General features: G+C 42.1%; 2 protein-coding genes across 7 annotated transcripts in view; one reads left to right on the top strand and one right to left on the bottom strand.

Annotated features, from left to right (window-relative positions):
- The window catches only part of shc1 (SHC (Src homology 2 domain containing) transforming protein 1), a 29,473-nt gene extending 19,799 nt beyond the window's left edge, over window positions 1-9,674 (bottom strand). The window contains exons 1-2 of one of the 2 annotated variants that reach the window (XM_030071569.1): window positions 9,461-9,674; window positions 4,409-4,451 (exon numbers count right to left, since the gene is read on the bottom strand). In XM_030071569.1, coding sequence (XP_029927429.1) covers window positions 4,409-4,420 — 12 coding nt within the window. In that variant the 5' untranslated portion in view covers window positions 4,421-4,451; window positions 9,461-9,674. The remainder of the gene's footprint in view (window positions 1-4,408; window positions 4,452-9,460) is intronic. The other variant, XM_030071570.1, reaches the window with a different exon arrangement.
- A 1,695-nt stretch (window positions 9,675-11,369) lies between these two features.
- On the top strand, window positions 11,370-20,156 carry flad1 (flavin adenine dinucleotide synthetase 1). Of its 5 annotated transcripts, none has more exons than XM_030072715.1 (11): window positions 11,370-11,470; window positions 12,693-12,789; window positions 13,039-13,212; window positions 14,072-14,449; window positions 15,291-15,404; window positions 15,514-15,781; window positions 16,159-16,306; window positions 16,665-16,763; window positions 18,041-18,230; window positions 19,404-19,477; window positions 19,623-20,156. In XM_030072715.1, exons 3-11 carry the CDS (start codon window positions 13,042-13,044, stop codon window positions 19,756-19,758), a joined length of 1,578 nt encoding a protein of 525 aa, XP_029928575.1. In that variant the 5' UTR covers window positions 11,370-11,470; window positions 12,693-12,789; window positions 13,039-13,041; the 3' UTR covers window positions 19,759-20,156. The 5 variants fall into 5 exon arrangements, with proteins under 5 accessions (XP_029928575.1, XP_029928578.1, XP_029928580.1 ...); XM_030072718.1 differs by having other exon boundaries at window positions 13,042-13,212; XM_030072720.1 differs by having other exon boundaries at window positions 11,382-11,456; window positions 13,042-13,212.
- The last annotated feature ends 2,571 nt before the right edge of the window (window positions 20,157-22,727 follow it).

The raw sequence follows: 22,727 nt of genomic DNA on the forward strand, positions 1-22,727 counted from the left end.
GTCTGAAGTACAGAGCACCAGCTTGTAGTGGGTGTTGGATGCATGGCAAAGGAACAGTCGCCTACACCAGTCTAGCACCACAGTGGGATTGTCTAGCAAGGCTAGCTAGTCATCCAACTGGTCTTGGCTAAAAAGCACCATGGAGGATCCAATCGTGCTCAAACACTGCCAGACAGCTTGGATAGTCTCCAGAAAGCTGTAAGTATGCTCTAAGAAGTATGGCTAGAAAAGTCACATTATGGACAATCAAAGACCATGCAGAACAAACAGAACAGTCTGGTGCACCTCTAATAAATCCAAAGGTCTGGAGGGAATTAGCACTTATAAAAAGGCAAACAATCCAAAATAACTGGACTTCTGAAAAGTAGAGTGGACAGTACAGGTGTTGTTCCAATGCACAGGGGTATTGAAATATTTGATTAGCAGAGTTAACCCTTGCCCTGCCTGAGGGTGATTTTGGTGCACAGCACACAGTGTAGGTCAGGTGAGTGCACAAGAGATGACCCTCTACATGAGGAGAAATCCTGAGTCACCTACACAGACAATAAAAAGAACAGACTGTCACAACCATAGCACTCAATAAATCTGTGATTGGTGACCTCAAGGCTGAGCAGCTGCACAGAATGATATGTAAAAGTGAAAGCAGTATAATAATCTGATTTATCCAGTCATTTCTGATAATGGCACATCAATTTTTTTGACGGAGGTGGTACTTGCCGGTGATTAGAGCAGACGTTGCTGAGCTGGCTGGCACAAGACGAAAAAACAGAAGGGGTAGGGGGGGGAGACAGGTGACCTGAAACAACCCTGATTCCCTCAGACAACCCCACTCCAGCTAGACCGAGACTGTCTGATACGAGAACAAAGAAATAAATAATAAAAAAAATCTAAAATTACACACAAACATGGTCTAGTTCAGTCTACTGCTTCTTATCAACTAATACATATAATTAACTAATGGAACAGCACCAATTTTAAAAGATTAGGAATGAATAAAGAACTTTTACATCTTGCTCTGTCTGCAGCTGCCGCCCGTTGCTATGGTAACAGACATTAAAAAGGATGCCTGCAGAAGATATATACTGAGAAGTCCTGACAACGGCAGAAATCTTCAGACAAAGAGATAACAGCTTCCTCAAATCACATGGCAACAGTGCCTTGCTGCATCACAGACTCCACATTAGTTTTTTTTTCAAGCAACAAAGGGAACAAACTACACACTCCTGGAGAGATCAATAGGGTTCAGGAAATGATCAAAGTTTGGCGTGCGTCGCGCCAGCCATAAAACCCAATCAATGTTGACGTCCCATGCTGGCTGCATGCACCGACTCCAACTGGGACACGTGAAAATTTACGTCAGATATTATTTCACTCACTTTGATAACAACAGAATAAATTACAAAACTGCAACAACCATTCACTAATAGCTAAAGAACAATGCTGATGTTTAGAAAACTTGCATAAAAACAACCTGATTATTCTGTACAGCAGCTAACATCAAAGGTTATGATTGTATAACATCCTGCAGAACAGGTCTTATGTTTATAAAGAATAGAAAAAGCATAAGTCACAGATTAATTTTATATTTACAAACAACATGTATTTCTGATTATTCCGGGTGAAGAAAGTCTGATCAGTTCCCTAGGTCTGTCTTTTTTTTTTTTTAAATGAGACACAAAACATTAATAGTTCCTTTTTTTGGTTTAAAAAGCATAAAGTTGATCATCGTTGCTGATCCATCTATAACTGGGCTCCAAATTCAAGAGAACCATATTACTGTTTAAACAGCCACAAACTGTCCGGTCATTCCTCCTCTCCTTCCTCTTCCTGGCTCTTCCTCCGTCCACTCCCTGAAAAACGTGCTTCTGTGATCCGCTCTTCCACTCGATTAATTCACAAAGTCACTGCCGGCAGCTTCTCTCCATCTATGCTCTCCCCTGTTTGGCTGTGTCCTCTTCTTCCCTCTTCTCTCTCTCTCCCTCCCTCTCTCTCTCTCTCTCTCTCTCAACAGACGGCGAAATGGCAGAGCTGTGGGGTTGGACAGCGACACTTCTTCATTATGCTCCTCTCCTCCTCACGTCTGTCTCTCATTGCCACTTTCCCTCCACCTTTGTGTGTGTTGGAGGGATGAGCATGCTGTCTGTCCTCCCCTCCTCCCCGTCTGGGTGGGTGATGCTGCCTCCCATTCTCTCTCTCTCCCTCTCTGTGTTTCTCTCTCTCTTACACACACACGCGGTTGCTGGCTCTGCCCTCCCTGCTCCTTTTCTCCCATGCTGCCTCCTTCCTGTTTCCTCCCCTTCCCCCCTCCTCGCTGCAGCTTCAATCATTTAACAGTGTATATGTGTATGCACAGCAAGCTGCCTTGCTCCAACACATTAATGCACATACTCTGGGGGAAGACGGAGATATGGAAGAGAGAGAAAGCAGGGAGGGAAGAAGGAAGTGGGGGGATGCATGCGTCTATGTGTATATGTGTGTGTGTGTGTGTGTGTGTGTGTGTGTGTGTGGAGAGGGTGAGGAGGGGGGGGTCCATGAGGGCTATTCAAGGCTCCTCCCTTATTCATGTTTAGTAACCTGAGAAACAGGGTGGAAGAGAAAAAGAGAGGGAGGATGGAGACAGACAGAGGAAAAAAGCGAAGGGAGGGGAGAGTCTCCCCTCACCTCAAATCCCCCCTCTCTCTCTGGGCTATACAGATGGAGTGTGATTTGAGGGCAATGTGAATAACCTTCATAGAAGTGGACAAATTAAAAAAAAAAAAAAAAAAAGAGAGACAGAGAGAGAGAGACTGGCATTCACACAATAAACCATTCCGATGTTACTACATCGGCAGAGCTCTCTGAGGGGGAAGGACAGGTTATTAACAGACAACAGCACAATAACAACTCAGTGATTCTGGAGAGCAGACAGAAAGCAGAGATCCAAGAGATTGGCCCCGACGTTCGGGAGCATATCTGATGAGAAGGCAGCGTTGCAGAGAGCAGACAGAACCACCCAAAGACAGCCAGAGGAACCCAGCAGAGTGGATAGTAAGAAGTCCTCAAATGACACTCCGCGTGCTGCGCCGTGCCTGCAGTGCCACTTTCTACCACAATGCCACCATCATGCACTCTCTAATAGTATAATCCAAGAGGGATGTGAGGGATCAAAAGGAGGAAACTACAGAGAGCTAGGGTGCCATTTAAAAGACAATAACCATCACCAGACACCAGAGTGATAATATAGATTGGTGAACACACACCCCCAGGCGCCCACAGCCTACCCTACAACATGCCCGCGACCATAACCAGTGAAACACATGACACACTGTGGCTTGGGAATGTCAGCAAGACCTTCTTATTTCTTTAAAAAAAAGTTTGAAGATTGTTAACTTGTGAACATATTCTTTCTGTGCTGTCCTTTCATTAAAAAAGGTCTGGTGCATATGGTTTATAATAAAATTTATAGTCACCACTCACAAAGCACAACAAATGTACATAGGGCTGCGCAATTAATTATGCATAATATTGTATCTAGGGTTGTGAATGTTTGTCTTGACGGAGATTTAATGAAATTAAATCTTTTCCTTTTTGTAATGTGAACAATTTGAGTCAACAATATAGTGCTTTTTAGCCAAAATCTCCATTCAGTAAAATAAGCATGTGAAATAATGTAAGGCTACCCTGAAACATGAAAAAGACAACAGAAATACTTAAATATTACTTACTGACCAAACGTTTCTAATATTTTATGAGATCATCACAATGTTGACAATGATGTTATTATCAGCATTATTATTGTTGTTGTTTTAGAATCATGTATAACTTGATTCACAGCATTTCATATCAATTCAGGACGTCAGATCAATTAATTTCATGAATTTATTTTAGCAGACAGTGCATCAGTGCAATAAATGAACTGCTGAAGTCTTAATTATATCAGAATTTTAGTTTCCACTACTCATAACCGTAGAATATTGGATATATTTACATGATTTGTCTGCTAAAGGTGAAAACATTCAAAATGCCAATATAAGGTGCTAAAAGTAAATAACTGGTTCCTAAAATCACCATGATTAATAACTATGTGATAAACATCATGTTCACAGTAATAGAAAGATAACTGATTGTTTCTTGCCATAATCATACAGCCCTAAATTTACAGTGAACTCTTCGAATAGACCAAGGTTTTCGATTATCCTGTTGGGTAGTACTTTTGTTAAATGATTGAGTTCACTTATTTTATTCTATTTTTCAATCAATTTCTCTTTACGCCATTATTTCACACACAAAGGTTTACAGATCTCAGTTTTGACCGTGCTATTTGACATTACAGTGAAGGTAAATTTACAGTGTGGTCAGAAGAATCAACCCCTTGCCATTGTGTCATTGTGTTTTGTGATTAGATGTGTGTATCATCTGAACTTCTTACCACATATTCCATTGGACAACACTGGCTGTCACAGTCTGTAACCCTAAAAACACCAAAGTGCACATCAGCACGCTGTACACTCACACACACAATCGCACACAAATACATACACACAAATCAAGGAGCCAATCACAGTAATGCCTCCCCTGCAGCCAATTGACTCCCAGCAAGCTTTGCTCCCAGGATCAGCTGCAGAAATCGTCATGAGATCTCCTTGATATAAAACAGTCCAGTCAATTAAGCACACAGAAAACACAACTGTGACTTTAGATGTGGAGGGAGAGAAGGGGAAAGTAAAAGAAAAAGAGATTATAAGAGAGCATGAGTGATACAGAGAGAATGATCCAGTGTACATGTTGAAACACACACTATGGAATGAAAGGAATTAACTGAGGGGACGGCATGTGTAGGATGTTTGTGTTTCGGCTTGCCCGACACAAGTTAGTGAGCATGTGTTTCCTTTTCTTCGCATGCAGTAGATGTATAAATCTGAACACAAGCGGCACCTAGTCAGGACATGTTGAACGTAACAGTAAGAAACGGACTGAGGCAGGGCTTGAGATCTAATGAAAAAGCTGCAGGGCCGCATCTGCTGTCTGCTCTTATACTAGCTCTGTGTGTGTCTATGTGTGTTTGTGTGTAATCTGATTTGACCCGCCTTACTCACCCACTCACATATGCTAGGCCAAAAAATTTAGTGTAGATGTGTAGATGAGTGACGGAACCCAGCGAATGACCTTTTCCCTACTGGACTACTGCCAGCCTGAAGGCTGTCTAACATCAGCTCACATTATGAAGACAAGGATGACGATAATGAGGATGATGACTGTAGAAGGAGCAGTGGGAGAAAGCGTAACTGAGAAGGGATCACAAACTGAAGCCTCTGAGGATTTAGGATTGTAAAGGCACACACAAACAGACAGCCACAAGACAATCAAACCCAGACTATGTCTCTCTAATGTGGTGGGACAGGTCTAGAAATAGGCAAGGAATTGAATTGGGGGTAAAAATCAATGTGATTAAGGGGTGATAGTGAGCATTAGATTAGCTAGGCATTCAGCAGTGGGCTGGCCTGCCTGTTTCGCAGCTCACCACACACACAGCAAACATGTGAGCCGGCTATTTCGGGTTGCCCTCCTCCCTCCCTCCTCCATCATTCCCTTCCTGCTGTCATTCTCTGCCTCTCTCTCCCTCTACTTGCAAGTTCCCCCTGTCTGTAACATTCTTATTTGTCATAGAGTGGCTTCCTCAATAACCAGGCTGCTCCCACATAGCTGATTATCACCCAGTCTTTCTGTCATGGGGCTGAGGTGAGCATTAACCCAACTCAAGACCTGTTACTGCACAAGGAAGACCTGCAGTAATAACCAAATGGAAGTCGTCTCACACAGACATATAACAGCTCAATCATCATGACTGGTAAGAGTGGACAGTCCTATCTCTGCTAGCAGAGCTGCAACTATTTTATGAATGTCATTGTTACTGTACTGTTTTGCCATTTTCCACAATGTTGTTCTGTAGAGCTGTAATGATACCAGAATTTTTAGTAGCTGATACCAATAAAAGTGAAATTCCACAATTCTTGATAACTGATTCAATACCACGGCAAAAACAGAAATCCCATTCAGTGCACACTCCTTCATTAAAAAAAAAAAAACAAAACTTTGTATGGTTAAAAATGAACTTTGTGCATTTTCAAGTATTTAAATGGCTACATGAGAACATCAACACTGAGTTACATCAGCCTGTAGCCCTCAAGTAGGAAACAAAACAGCCCAGCAAAAGAGTATTTTCAAATTATAGGAACTATATAAAATGTTCTTCTGTAAAAATAAATATAATGGCATGATTAAGTGTTCTCATTCTGATATACAGTTCTGTTAGCATGGCTGCAGCTTTAAGTGTTTCAGTATTTAAACATACAGCCTAGGGCTACATTAGAAAAAAGACTAAGTTACAGAGTCAGGAATCAACTTGTGTCAGCTGTTTCAAAACTTCTTGTGTTGACGTAGCACCAGAGTAGTGATTCATGCAGCATCTAGTTCTTTCGATCAATTAAACTCTTTACTGTGCATCTAAGCTTGACTTTTTTGTTTATTTTGCTTCCAATTAAGATGTCCCTATTTTCCTCATCTGTACAAATATGTAATAGGTGTTAATTTTATCTAGGTGTTTCTATGCATTTCAATATGGAAATAAATTAAACTTACACACTTTGTCTAAAAGTCCTCTGATGTCATTCACTGCCTTCTGATCAGTAAACTGTATGAAAATCTCTCTTTGTTGAAATTTGTTTCCTCCAAAATCTCACTGGGAATGGGGACAAAGCAAAGCATTAAACAACTATAACAGCTGTTAGACGGACTCACCAGGAAGCGAGATTTACTTCAGGCCTGATATTTACCTGACCCAAACGTGACCCTGCTTGGCAGAGGAAGACTTTTGACCTCACCCATACCACACAACCTCAGGAGGAATGGAGGGGGTGGAGGGCCCAGAGCCGCTGCAAAACTAGGTGAATTGTGGCTTTTTTTTTTTTTTTTTTTATCCTTACTGTCTGTGGAGAGTGGATGACCATGACGGCGACATTTTCCAAGTTTCAAGCCTTTTAAATCTGATAAGTACATTATATAACTTTATTAGGTCCAGCAGCCACTTTATTAGGTCCATCTGTACAATCTAATGCAGTTCAATGCAACAGCTCTGCCATAAAGTCAGCTTTTACGAATGTTCATAACGCTCAGTTTTGTTGACACTGTCGAGAATGTGTAAATTTAATTCTGTGTTTATTATTGAGGTTGTAGTTTGGAGAGGTCTACATTATATTGAGAGGTGTTTCAATTTTTTTGTCCTCCCTATTTATATACATGAGAGGGACAGAATAGTAGATACACCTCTCAGTAAAATGCAGTCGAGTACAACAGCACCACTAACTATGATCTCAATGCCAAACATAGAATTCAATGAACACCTCTATTACTGTGACAAAAAGAAAACCTGAGCATTATAGGGATCATAAAACAAAACTTTAGGGCAGAACGGTTGTATTGGATTGTGCAGGTGTGCATAATAAAGTGGCCACTGAGTGTATTTGTATGCTGATATGCTAATTAATTCTGATGTATAGCCAATGTATTGTTCAGGCCTAATTATATAGAATCCAAAAATAATGTTACTGAGATTGCAGGGTGTGTACATTATACTGAAATCTAGCCTCATTTCTCATTTGAACATGGTCAAGCACTTGGCTGTCATTATGAGTGAGCGCTGCGGTTCACTACAGCATGTTGTGCACGCTGCATATGGCAGCAGTGCAGGAGGAAACACAGCTCAGACTCAGTCCCATTGTGTGGAAACGGACAACCACACGCTACGACCTAGAAAAGAAACTCCCACAGTTTGTTTCCAGAACACAGACACACAGGCACACACACACACACACACACACACACACACACACACACACACACACACACCAGACACAGACACAAAGGCGCAGGCAATCACACCCCCACACAGACACAGAAAACTGCATTATGTTCTGTTGATGTGGGCCAACGTCTGAGGTAGCCTTGACAAGTTCACAGTAGCTGAATACCTTGCTGCTGGTTTACAGCAAAGTTTCAAGCATTATGCTGCTACTTCACTAGATCAAGCACTAGTGACAACAGAAGATATTAGGACTGATATTTAGTGCTTACAAAAAACCTACTGTAAGTTTATGTCTATCATGACTGTGAGTGTGCAGATACGGGTGTGTGTTAGCACCTGTCAGAGTCAGGATGTGACAATCACAGGTGTCACACTCCCCTGTCACTCAGGACTAAAGCTTTCACTGTTGAGTGATAGGGTTTGAGTTGGATTGGACAGATCCAATTTTAATCGAGTGGATTTTGGATTGTGCTGCGCTGTGATAGAACGGCTGAGATGCTGCGCTTTGATTGACAGATTGTTTCTTGGACTGTCCACTTTAATGTGTCTGCCTGTTTGGGTTTTTGTCCTTGTATGTGTGTGCGTGTGCGTGTGTGTGTGCGTGTATGTGCGTGTCGTATTTGTCTGGCCTCTGACAATTTGTCCAAATCTACCATTTCCCGGATCAGTTGCCGATCAACCCCTCCTGCCCTCCTCTTCATCAGTGGAGATAACTTCGCCATATAATACCATGTCAGAGGCTGCTGGTCTGAGGAGTGTGGCTGACCCTGATAAGAGAACTGAGCACACGACTCTCAGAGCCCTCAATCATCTCACAAACCCTTGAGTCTGTTTCCATCAGTCTGTCTGTCCTTCACTCTTTCATGATGAACTTTCATTCGGACACAGTGACCCTGTCTCACCAGATCTGAGGTTGTTTCACTGATCAGCTAAACAGTCTCCATGGATATGCCTGACACACAGATGAACTGGTAGACCATAACTATAACTTTGAGTGTGTAAAGATTTGAGTGTGTCTGCGCTGATAAACTCCAGTCTTTCCTACTGGCAGTCAACCTGAACCATTAACACATATTAAAGAAAAAAGAAAGTTTAGGAGTACTCTGTCTCTCATGGGTTATAAAAGACACATAAAAAGCTGTTTTAGTGACCTGCTCTCTATTCAAAAAGGCATCTGCCTGGGGCTACTGGGTTGACTGCTCACTGACAGGCGCTGTAGTTCCTCACTGTTTCTCAACTTGTACTTTCTCGCACTTGGAGCGTCAGCGCAAACAACAGAACAACAAAAACTTCCACCATGTCGACTGACAGCGCGAGCACGGCAGCCCACGGCCCTGACAATGTATCGTGACTAACATTTGTGTGTTACAGTAACCAACAGCAGTGTGTGTCGTCCCAACATGAGCAGACAACTGTTCACAAGGAGAACAATGCTCCCCGCTGGCCACGGTGAAGACAGTATGTGTGTGTGGCCTATTTCCTGAAAGTTTGAGAAAATGCTACAGCGTGCACAACACAGAAAAAAAAACACGAAACACTGCGGGTATTGCAGCACCGTAGAGCTCCCAGGCCAAACCATGCCCCCCCAAAAAGTGTGGTCAACTTTGACGAACAACTTACCAGCTCTCTTCCTCCCCTCCCTTGTGCTGCCCCTCCTTTCCACACAAGCTGCTAGTGAACAAACTTCAACTTTATTTCACCTAGCAGGACCAGTGTCGGTAGTTTTGTCCGCCTGCCGCCTCCCAGTGTGTACTAACTTCATAAGAAATGGGTCTAAACTTCTCTTCTTCGTCTTCCTCTGCCTTCCCTTCCCTTCCTCCTCCCCCTGCCGCCCCCTCCACGGTCACGAAAGAAGCCACTTCCGCGAACTGGCAACGTCATTTGGCCGCTGAGCCTCTGTACAGTGTGTGTGTGTGTGTGTGTGTGTGTGTGTGTGTGTGTGTGTGTGTGTGTGTGTGTGTGTGTGTGTGTGTGTGTGTGTGTGTGTGTGTGTGTAAGCACCATTGCTTTTGCACCTGGTCCATGCGGTGGGCCCACCAGATATTGCACCGAAGTAGAAATCCCCTCAAAGAAACCAATCAAGTTGTTGACAAAACAAGTCTGTGAGATTCTTCCGACCTCATCCCCCCTTGCAACACACCATCATAATATTTCTGAAACTATCTTATAATGTACAATAATAATTGTAGGTGGGCCCAAAGTTTATATTAACTTTATCACAACCTAGTTATTTTTAATCTCATGTATCTCTGTTATATTCCTTATGGTGCTTTGTGGCATTTTATAATCTGTTGTTGTATCAGTGTAATAATCATGTAATGTGTCATAATGTGTGTTTACAGTGAATGAACTCCTGTTGAGATTTGACTTTTTCAATAGTTTCCCTTCCCCAAAAAAAAAAAAAAAAAACTTTTTTCTGTTTTTTTTTTGTTTTTTTTTTTTCCCCTTCCACTTTAAACCGTGTGTCTTTATTTCATACAGTCTATGGTGTGGTCACATTCAGTCCCCACTGTTTCACATGATCATCAGAAGTGCTTGGAAGAGACCGGTGCCTGGAGAAAAAAAAAAAAAAGATTTTTACAGCAGCTCCATAAACTCTCAATAGTACGGACTAACATCTTAGAGGAGGGGGTGTGAGTAAGTTCTCCCTCCACCCCAAGCAAGTCTGCAGTGAAAATGCCAATAATTATAAACGTCCTTGAGCAAGACAGGCAACCGCCAGCTGCTCCAGTGGAGTTGCTCATATGCACTCAGTCTCAGTCTGTGTCAATTGTGTGTGTGTGTGTGTGTGTGTGTGTGTGTGTGTGTGTGTGTGTGTGTGTCAGAAAGAGAGAGAGAGATGCACATGAGACTGAAAAAACGCGCAGATAATGGATATTTTATTGGATAATGTAAATAATGTAGATAATGGATATTTTATGGATATTTTATTGTTTATGAATGATGCCGACAAAAGTATGCAATGAAGACCACCAAACCGCCAACACATTCCATGTTTCATTATTTGGCTCTTTTGATATAAAAATTACCTTCGAATGTTGATCTGTCCTCAGGCAAAAACAGTCAAAGTAATTTGATTTACACCGCAATGCAGGTTTTAAGTCAACATGTTCTGCACAGATAATTTTAAGGACAAAAGCCAGTGTATTTTACCCACTTTGTCTCATAAAGGCGATTATCTATTCCCACCAGCAGGGGCAGACCAGGCACTGTGTCGTCTCGATTACATTGGACAGAAGAAGAACTGTCTCAGCAGCAGCTGCTTAGCATGCTATCCGAGTGCAGCTAACACAAACTATCATTTGGCAGACAAAGACATGTTTGCGCTTATTGCTCAGTGCCAGCCTCATTCACCTTAGTAAACAGATCGTTTTTGCTTCATAGAGCCTTTTTTGTACGGTTGATGCTTTTGTGTCGATAAGATAATTTCCTCCATGATTATTTCTTCCGCATAGTCAAAGGCCTGGCTTGTAGAGCCCGCCTCCTTACACCCGATTGGCCATGTTCTTTGTCATTAAACATTTTCTCTTTTGTGATTGGGTAGCTGGAGGTCGCGGCTTTTGATTGGCACGCACTTAAAAATGTAATACGTAACGAGGACATATGCGGCTCGGGGGTAAGGTTAGCGATGTACGTTAGTTTTAACATTGCTTTTGGCTACGAAACACACGATTACAAATATTTATTTTGGCTCAGTTAACAGCGATAGGTAGTCTAAATGAAACGGCTTCGTGAGGCAGGGCTAGTAAAATGCAAACTACTAGCTAGCTGCTGCTGCGGCGGTAGTTGCCGGTCAGCTAGGTTTCTCTCGCACGGAGGAAACTGTCAATTAGTAGCTAATGTGAAGCATTGAATGACATTGAGCCTGTAGTTATGTGTTTCCTGACACTACCAGCGAACAAATGTGCATGGTTACCTCTCCAATCTAACCGTACTAACACTTAATACACCTATATGTTGTCAGGTTAATTGAAACTCTGGTGGCGGCTTCACATTAAGCTTGTCTGGTCAGGTGGTCCATCTCTTTTGCTCTTCTCTTTGCTTGTCATTTCCTTCACTAATTGTCTCACACGCCACTGTCAGCCAATTTGTTTGTCGTCCCCATAAGCACGGCTATTCACACATTTTCCCTCAATGTTTTGGCACCTTGCCTTAAACGCTGTCTGTTCCTTTGATTGGATAAAAATACACACTTGTTTAACTACAGTCACTCATTTCCCTGCCAAGCCAGCTATGTGAGGTGATACTAGAATATTAGCACAGATACATCCAATCAAAAATAGCATCTCCAGTCTTATCCTGTTGATCATTTTGCTATTTTGTCATCTCATTATTTTTGCTTGTGTCCACTTATGGAGGAGATGAGGTGTTTCAAAGCTGCTTCAGACAGGATACACAGAATTATCTGACATGCAGCCTGGCTTGTTCAGTTGGTAGGAGCATGAACCTCGATCTCAGAGTTGTGTGTTCAAGCCCCAAGCTGGCCACTGACACTGGCATGGCAGGAGGTCTATACAGTAGTCAAGTGTGACCATCCCATTATGTGGAACTGAGGTGTATATTGATAGGACGTAAATGGCGTCATTAGTTTGCTTGGCTGCTGTGAAAAGAAGAAAAAGGAAAAAATTAATCTCTCAGACAGTTGAATTTAAAACACTCAGTGCAGTGTCTTAAATATGGATGAACATCTATTATTTCAAACTCTAACAATAGTTCATTTTAGGACAACTGATGCAAGACTATCCTTAATTGACCCCCTATCTGTGATGCTGAGATGCCTAAGCCGTTCACAGTTTCAGCTGCTCCCTTTCCTTTTCTTGTCTCTTTTGCTCCCTCCTGTGTCTGTTCCAAGATTCGTCCTGCTGAGAGACGAGTTGCTATGAAAAAGAAGGAGAAGTGAGCCGCCGTGCAAAATTTTGGGATGCACCATATGGAGTCTTCTTTTTCTAGTAAGATGCATTTTTGTAATCTGACAGAAGATACATAGAGTGGCAACACCAGATAGATAATATTTAAAATTTAAAATGCACTCTCTTCATTGTGTTAGAACACAGTTTCTAGTGGCTAGGAAAAGGTCTGGGTATGTTAACTTGACAGATCTACATATTTGCAATTGAGCACATGAACAGATGCTTTGGAGATGTGCAAATGCTTTTATGACCAGTGTCATATTGTGCTCTCCCTTCTCTGTCTCCCAGTAGATGCAGGCTATTCCCAAATTGAGTAGAGCAGTGGTGCGTGTTAGGAGAGTCGCAGCTCAGGTCACCAAAGCAAGCATGGCGAATAACCAGCCGTGCTCCAATCTGTCCTCTGCAGTGAAGGCGGATGCAACCACTGCAGCCATTCTCATCATAGGAGATGAGATTCTCAAGGTGGGATACAGGGTGATTCAGTGTGGATATTTCTTGTTTGTACCACTCAAAAATCCTTGAAAGTTTGTGGAGTTGAGAAAAATAAGTCCTCAAAAGTTTTTCAGAGCAGCCAGGAAAGGACTTAATTGTATTTACGTAAATATATAGACCCCAAATTCATAAGTGCACCTGAGCTATCTGGATCTGTTTCCATCCTAGAATCAACACACAGGAGCAGCTCTTCCAAAATATGACAAAATATATTTTCCCCACTAACCTCCAGTGCACTCTATTCATCCAGATAGGTTCTGTGTTATTCAGGGAGGTTTCCAGTCTCATGCAATGTTATTTTGTCAGTGATTACAAATTTGGGGCAGATAGATAGAGTTTGCTGGCGTGCTTTATCGGGAAATAGTTCCCAGCTAAATTCTTGGCCCCAGAGAACAGTGGATTATGCTGGGTACTCATGTCGTTGTTTTTGGAAAGAGCGGTTGAGTTTTCCATGAAAATTTTTGATAGTTTAAGCTCCACAAAAGAAAAAAAAAAATCAAATGGGTGGATAGAGTGCACTAGGGGTAATTAGGGTAAATATATGCTGTATTTTGGGTGAACTATTCCTTTAACATCCTGAGGAAAACATTCTGATGGGTCTTCGATTAGCAGCAGTATGCTGGTCTCAAATGATTTCAGCATGATTTCTTGACGTGATAGGATCATAACTAAAAAATAAAGCCTCTGAGATTTTGACCCAAGTCATGCATCACGTCTCAAAATGACAGTGAAAAACCCTTGAATGTGATCCATTCTTAAATTTGATGTCCACGTGAGTATGGGAACCGTGGATAAAAGATCTAGATGTTTTTTGTCCCCTGTCTCTCAGGGTCACACAGTGGACACCAACAGTGCCTTTCTGACTCGAGCACTGAGGAAGCTGGGAGTTTCTGTGCAGCGTATAACTGTAGTACCAGACGTACAGGACGTCATTGCCAAAGAGGTGTCCCTCCTTTCACCTCAATATACACACATCATCACCTCAGGGGGCATAGGCCCCACCCACGACGATGTCACCTTCGAGAGCATTGCCATGGCGTTTCAGGAGGAGTTGTATGCCCACCCCGAGCTAACCCGGCTGGTTGAGGAGTTCTTTGGGGTGGTGGATAAGGACAGTGCTGCTATGAAGCTGGCTATGGTGCCTCGCTCAGCCAACCTCAACTATGGGAGGGATCCTCAGACCGGCCAGCCTCTTCGATACCCACTGGTTAGTGACCTCAGGACCAGGAGGTTTGGTTCACTTGTTTCATCAAACTTCGCTCATCTCAGACATTGCACAATGAACCGCACCAGAGCTCCAATTTACATCAGGTTATTTACAGCCTGTGATGTGTTAGAACCTCCTATTGTGTCCCAAAAGGATTTAGAGTTGTGTATTACCTGCTCAGCAATAGACAGTGTTCACAAATTGTTTAGGTGACAAAAAATCAGAAAGTGACATAATGCTCAGTTGTTTTGTGGCAGTGTAAACCAAATATCACAATATCTTTGACCAGATATTTCTATCAATATTGTGATCATATTGTAGCAATGGCAGTTGGTGCCTTTATAAGATATTTCCACACCACATTTTTGATAAACAATCATTACTAATATGGATATGATGACCAAGCAGGTAGAGGCAAATAACAGAACAGCTAGAACAGCTTAATAAGTTAAGAAAACTCCATCACTTTACTGTAATGCAGCTTTTAAAACCATAAGAAGATAACACCTATGCAAAATCATTACATTACAGTATCCAGAATCTCAGACAATGTCTTACTGCCTGTCTCATATCATAGTATCGATAAAATACTGATATATATAACCCAGTCCTAATATCAACTATTAACCAGATGCATAAGGAAAAAAGACAGCTTCCCATAATACTGTGAAGAATAAATATTTAAATTTTACATTCACAGAAAACAGCAATGTAAGATAATAGTCACATGCAAATATTCAGACTGCAGTATGAACAGAACACAGTTTGTTAGTATGTATGTTACTGAACAGGTTCAGGATAGTGCGAGGGGTCTGATAATGTGTCTGTCCTCTTTTCTCAGGTCAGTGTGCGTAACGTGTATATCTTTCCTGGCATCCCGTCTCTCATGGAAAGGGCCTTTAATGGGCTGGAGCACCTCTTCGCTGGTTCAGGGACCACCTTTCACACTCGTGAGGTAACACCATGACCATGTCTAACATGCACACATCCTTACAAACACCTTATTTCCATAGAGCCGCAACGGAAAGCAGATTTGTGAACTGACATCTTTATCATTGTGGTAGGTGTTTGTGGATGCAGATGAAGCAGCAATCGCCCCTGTGCTGACCAAACTGCAGGCGGGCTGGGGCCGGAGGGTAGCACTGGGTTCCTACCCTGACTGGTTGAGTAACTACCACCGAGTCAAGCTAGTCCTGGACTCAGACAGCCAGGAGGAGGTGGACAACGCCCGGGCGCAGCTGCTGGACGAGCTGCCCAAGGGCAGTGTGGTGCCTTTAGTCACCGACCCGGTGTCCATCGCCACTGCAGAGGTTTACACGCTTGCCAACAATGGTGAGGGGAGGGCAGAGGGAAGTGGCAAAGTTGATTTTGAAGATGGTTATATCACATCAAGTTAATGTCAAGTGAACTTTGCACAGCACTGTCATGAACATTGCACAGACACTGAAACCAGTAAAGGAAGGACGCAGAGAGGTTACAGTAATGATAATCGGAAAATCACAATAGATCATACAAAAAAATGAATACAAGTTCACAATAGAGCGGACCGTAGAACAGCCAATAACAGCAAATGTAACATATTTAAACGACAAGCAAAGATTTTGACTTTGAATCGGACGTAGGAAGAAGGCAGTTCAATATCATACCCAACAAAAATTGACAACGTTTCCTATAAAATATCTTCTTGGTGCTGACTTTGTTTCCCACAGGAACACCGTTGGGTGACAAAGTAATGTCTGCACTGAAAACAATAGAGACTGCACTGGATCAGTATTCGACAGAGGAGGTCTGTGTTGGCTTCAACGGAGGCAAGGACTGCACAGCGCTGCTGCATCTGTACTACGCAGCGCTGAAAAGGTAACGGGAGGGCAACAGAGGACAGCACAAATAGACTGTTTTGAGATGAGAATGAATGTACCAGGACAAAAGAAATAACCTGAAAGATGGGAGATGAAAAGGTTCTCCAGAGAAAAAGGTAAATTAAAAACATAACAAAACTGTTTTACTGGGATAGAAGTGCGGCCAGAAAATGAGACGGAGAGCAACAACCAGACAGAATAGAGGAAAACAAGACGAATCCTAGCAGAGTTCTTTTGTTGCTTCGTCCTGACCTGCATTGGATACAGAGTGGGAGATATGATAATGGCAGAGTTATCTAATCTTCTTTTCCTTTTCTCCTTTCCTTTATCTCCTAACCTCTTCCTCCTACTCTCAGGCGGTATCCAGACAGTAAAGACAAGTTGAAGGCTCTGTACATCCGCATTGTCTCTCCATTCCCAGAAATGGAGAGATTCCTCCAGGACACGATCAAGAGGTGAGCCATCAGTCCATCCTCTAAAATGTGTGCATCAAATGTAGAGCTGCACACTCCTACCTCTAATGTGAATCTTTATTAATACACACATACTAGCAGACTGTCTGTGGAATTTATGGAATGATCTAATATCCATTTAGTATATTTTCTTATCTTGTGAATTCCCAGACTTTAGCAGGCACATTGCTAATCCAAGTGGGAGTTTCTTAGTTGGCTTTCCTAGAAGAATATTTTGGAATGCAGTATTCAAAATGTGTCCATCCACTCTGTGTGTTGTCATGCTGCAATTTAGTGTTTGCTGGTCTCACAGAGTCCTGAAAACCCTGGAAAAGTCAGTTTAGTTCAGTTCATTTAAGTTCAGACTTTACTTATTTCCGAAGGCAGTTTGGATCCCTCCATGTATGAATGCAATGTCAATAAATACCAGTAAGATAAAGTACCAGTAAGATACCAGAAAGTGCAAGTGCCTAAAAGTGCAGGGGATGTTTGGTCACACTGTTTGAAGAGGAAACACCCGAGTGTATTGAATTCTTGCAATGTGTCAGTGTCGTGATTCACTGAAGCATAGACTCGGGTGGATCAAAGTCACCTGGATGAATGCAGCTGTCACTTCCAATTGAAATAGTCAGTAAGCAACTTTCGATAGACCTAACAGTCAATGATTGACTTAAAGGTCGACAAAACAAGATTTTACACTTTTACTCAACAAGCACATAAAACAGAGAGCCACAAAGAAACAAACACACATGATGTAAAAGTGGCTGCTAGTCACTGCAGGGAAAGCACCCTTACTTACCATTATTACTGTTACTACCATCAGTAAATTTGATAATTGTATTTTCAAGATCGATTGATTAGGAAGAAAAGGAGATGGAACCATTGTGGTGGCATGGGCGTGTCAGGATTTCTGTTGTGTTTGTTCATGCATCAGTTTGTCTCGGTCTTAAAAAAAAAGTCGGAAATGACTAATTTTTACCCATGTGAGTAAATACTACTCACATTGTTTGTCAAACTGATTTCGGCTTGGACTGAAATGAAAAATAAAAAAATTGATCTAAACCTGTTATTCATTTGTTCTAGAGTGGCTTATGTGTAGCATTTAAAATATAGGTTGACTTTCACAACACCCATATATAGTGTTAAAACACACCTTCTCAGTCACAACTCAAAGTGTCTTTTGGTCATGGAAATTTAGCTAAAATTTTTCGGAAAAGCCACTGAAAACCACTGGTTAAAAAGCTGTTTGAACCCAATGCTGGGCGATGTGTTTCCCACAGATATGACCTGGAGCTGTTCTCTGTGGAGGGCAGTATTCGTCAGGCGCTGAGCGAGGTGCAGGAGAGGAGGCCCGAGCTCAGAGCAGTGCTGATGGGAACCAGGAGGAGTGACCCATACTCACACACACTCACACCCATGTGTCCCACTGACCCAGGTTGGCCAGACTACATGAGAGTCAACCCACTACTGGTGAGACAGACACACACATACACACTTTTATGTAGAATGCCTTATTGCTCATCGCTCTCTCTATATAATTATATTTTCTAACTGTGATGGTAGAGAAGAAGAAAGCCAACATGTAGGTGGGTTTGGGGGCATTCTCCCCCTGGAAATTAAATTGAATTGGGAAAAAAGTTTACCTTCATATCAGTGTTATAAGTCAGAAAATTACAAGGAAATATGACTTGAGAGTCAGAATGATTTGAGATTAAGGTGACTCAACCGCTGTGTGGAAAACACACAAGACCGGAACACAATTTATAGCTAAAGTAGAGTTAAAGTAGATTTGTCGCTGGGAGAGAGGTTGTTTTTCACTGGAAATACAAATCTGTTTCCATAGCTCTAGTCAAGACATTTCCCCTTGCTAGACTTAACGTTATTAGTCATTTTGACCGAGGTTTTAGAGTGTGAATCTTGATAGCTAGCTAATGTCAACATATGCTTACCTCTGACGTTGTTGTTGCTCACATATTTGTCTGACTGAAAAGCAGAGTTGAATTTGAGGAGATGATGAGGAAGCGTGCTGCCTGTGGTGTTTACAGTGCCGCCTGCAGCTTTATATCACCGGTCTCTTTACTGAAGGGGCTGATGCAGTAAATATAAAATCCTATTATTGCTGACAGCGATTAGTTGATTAATCGATCAGTCAATCAACAAATCATTTTTTTATTATCATTTATCAAGTAAGTTTATCAAGTAAAAAACATTTGCTGATTACAGGTTCACTAAGATCACTAAGATCACCAAGATGTTTTGGATTTGTTTACTTTTCTTCATATGTCATTATCAAAAAAAAAAAAAAAAATCGGTTTTCCACTGGTCAGATTAAAGAAACTGTGAAGAAATAACTTGGGGCTCTGCTAAATTCCATTGAGCATTTGTCATTGTTTTTGACACTTTGTAAATGTAATTTATAGGTTATCAAAAAATTGATAGATTAATCAGCAATGAAAGTAACTAGTTGCAGCCCAGAATTATATATCAGCTATTGTTAGTTTGGACTGAATATCGGAAATATTTTTAGCTTGGTGGATGGTGATTTACATGGTGGCTTGCTGTGGCGGAGAGCACAGAGGGGAAATGATGGTGTGACTACCAGTGTGCCTCTGATACAATTTCCTGTCTTCTGTCTCTCTACAGGACTGGACGTATCATGATATCTGGTCATTCTTGAGGACGTTATATGTGCCCTACTGTATTCTTTATGATAAAGGGTAAGACAGCATCTGTCCTCCCTCCCCATCTGTTGTGTCCTCCTTTTTTTATTTGTGCCTGAACATCACAACTATACAGTAGAATCCTTATCTTCATATCTGCGTGTTTTGTTGGTTCCTCTTTTCTTTGTTCCTCTTTCATTAGGTACACCTCATTGGGCAGTATGGACAACACTTGTCGAAACCAGTCGCTGCAGACAGTGGATGGCAGGGGTGTGACACGGTACAAGCCAGCGTACCAGCTGGAGAACGAGGAGGAGGAGCGCAACTCACGTGCCTGATGTCGTCACTTCTGTCGTCTAGGTCACCTGTTGCAGATATAAAGGCAGACTTTTCCTGTTGCCACAGATGTAGGATCATCTAGGACCACCTCCACTTAAATATTAGTGGACAACACAAAGCTGACGGACAGTTTTATCCCCGGCAGAAAAGAGGAAACGGTGACTGTCTGCAGAAGAGGCCCAACGCCACTCTGATCACAGAATGAGATTGTGAAGGAAATGTGTGGTTGTTGTGTGCTGCTGGGCATGTGTGTGTGCGTGTGTGTGTGTGTGTGTGTGCGTGTGCGTGTGCGTGTGCGTGTGTGTGTGTGTGTGTTGTTACATGTGTATACATGTGAGTCTAAAACAAATGTATGGCTCTCTGTGGTGTTCAATAAAACATCAGTCTGTCACCTGTTTATAAGGCTTTTTGTTAATACTTTAAAAAGCACTACATCTTCACTGTTGTAGCAGCAAATTAGTTCTTGCTTTAGCTCATGCATGTGTCCATTTATCTTACTTGTAAATCCAATGGCAGCAGGCTGTCCAGAGAGGCGGTGTATATCAAAATACAGCCTATAGGTAAATAATGTGAATAGGATTTCTGTCAAGGTGAGAAAATCACAGATTAGAATCTCAGTCTGCAGAGGCATGTACAGACTCCTCAAGGTCAACCGGCGCACTCCTATTGATTTATCTTTGTTCACAGTGAATATCAATAATTGTAGAGTCGGTGTAGCCGAGCGTCTTCAGCCTCACTTACCTCCAGGCCCGTCAGGAAGCCTCGGCCCTGCTGTAGTTCTCGCTGCGGACCTCACGGGCGCGTTGTTCTCACGTTTTCCATTTAGCACCATGATTACAATAAATTACCTTCTCTGTTTTCAGACATGATTGAATCCAGGCTCATCGATCTCCTCTCTCTCTCCCCGCCAGGAGATTAGTCAACACCGCGCAGCCTGGATCGATACCGGCCGATCTAATAAAGCGGGTCGCTTACGAGGCCACCGCGGGGCTGCACACACAGTTACACCAGCAATTACCACCTCCGCCCTGCCTCCATACCCCCTAACTTGTCTGTCCGGGCTTCACGGCTTGCTTGATTTATTAATAATAACAGTAATAAAAGGGAGCAATGAAAAGAAGCTTCATAATCAGAGCAAAATGTAATGGTGTGTGTGTTTGGTTGGTGAAATAAACAGACCGGGACATTGTCTGGAATTATGATGTACTTCTGTGAAAAATCACTGTAACAGTCCCATGATATAACTACAGAGAGCTGAGGTGTGTCTGTGGTACTCAAATGTGAGTATATATGGCAACCTTGCCATTCGTAAAGAGATTTTTTTCTCTTGCAGTATCACTAAAATATTGCTGTGGGGACTTGTAGTTTTTCAGTGGTGTCCTTCTAAAATGACTTATAGGATCACTATACAGTCCTTTTATTGCAGTATCCTGTCTATATGGGCTATATATCCCACAGTTCTGTTGAAAAGTGAGTTAATAATGACCCTATCATACTTATTTTTCTGTCCTACAGTTACCACTGTTGTAGCCAAGTAATGGTACTAAAGGGACTTCCAGCCTTTTACTATTGTTTTGTGCCCTAATAGGCCTGCTTTTGTTGTTTTGTCCATATAGCTTGAACAGTTTGGCCTCCATGCCCCCTTTCATTTTTTTTTTCACCCCATCATTCTCACTCATTACATTTTACCCCTCATGCCTGCCTCTTAGCTCACCTGTCCACTTACTTTCCAGACATACCGCTTTGACTATCTTGTTATGTTTCCTTTGTACTACAACCCCAGCAATTTATACAGCTCTGCTTTACAGAGCAATTAAACTAGAAAACTGGATTGGAAAACTACTTATCAAAGTCTGGGGGGACCGCAATGGGGAGAATAAGGGGTACTGACTACCCTTAGTCTTGTTTTACACTGTTCTGGTTTGGCTTGGTTGAAATATACAAGACTGCAAACAAAACTCTCTCAAAAACCTGACACAGCATGTCTTGTTCCGTCTGAGACAAACAATATTGACTTGCACAGACAGATAATGAACTGGGGTCTGCTGGTGAAAGTATGGTTATGACAGCCCATTAGCGCTGTCAGGGTGTAGTGCTCAAAGCCCATCCTTTAAATTAGGGCTGTGTCTGATAATTGATGAATAAATGAACATTATTTCATTGTAGCATTCCTGTAATGCTTAATAGAAACTTATGAGTTAATTGCTTTGCGGCGTCCTATCCTTCTCTGTCCACACTTCTTGCACAAATACACCTCCATTCTTTTCAGCTCTCGCTCTTTCATTCTCACTCCATTTCATTAGTTTTTACCCCTTTATGTCTGATCTCTTGAAGAGTAATCACAGTTTCCAGTTCTGACCTCCTGATCAGATCACTGATTTTGGCTGTTTCATCATGTTTCCTGCATCCTGTAACCCTGGCCACCTGCCTTGTCCTGCTTTTCAGAAAGACGCAACGAGGAACAACTGGGAAACTGCCTCTCAAAGTTTGGGGTGCTATAGTGGGGAAAATGTCCAGACCGAAATGTCTTTTGTGGTCCTCAATTGGACATTTATAAATAACTTGGACTTTTATTTTTGCGCTGCTCTGGTTTGGTTGAAATATTCAAAACTGCAAGCAAAACAAAACTCTCCCCACAATCTGACACAGCAACTCTTGTACTGTCTGAGAGAAAAAAAAAAAACATTGACCTGCACAGACAGATAATGAACTGGGGTTTAGTGGTGAAAGTATGGTTATGACAGTCCATTAGTGCTGTCAGGTTAGTGCCCAAAATCCATCATTTCAATTAGAGCTGTGTCCGATAATTGATGAATAAATGAATGCGAGGAGATGTGTTTAAGTTGTGGATGGGTAGAGACAGATGTAGAGAGGAGATGAGGGAACAGAGTCACATCCTGTGCACAGGGACCATAATTCCTTGCTGCACCCCAGATCAATGTTTTCCTCCAGATTTCCAAGGTGGGGC

Source organism: Myripristis murdjan, chromosome 16, assembly GCF_902150065.1.
Source record: "Myripristis murdjan chromosome 16, fMyrMur1.1, whole genome shotgun sequence".
Classification (NCBI taxonomy): Eukaryota; Metazoa; Chordata; class Actinopteri; order Holocentriformes; family Holocentridae; genus Myripristis; species Myripristis murdjan.

Coding starts and splice junctions, on each gene's coding strand:
- flad1 (XM_030072715.1), top strand. CDS start 13,042: ATGCAGGCTATTCCCAAATTGAGTAGAGCAGTGGTGCGTGTTAGGAGA. Junction 15,782..16,158: donor TTACACGCTTGCCAACAATG/GTGAGGGGAGGG, acceptor TGTTTCCCACAG/GAACACCGTTGGGTGACAAA. Junction 19,478..19,622: donor TGTATTCTTTATGATAAAGG/GTAAGACAGCAT, acceptor CTCTTTCATTAG/GTACACCTCATTGGGCAGTA.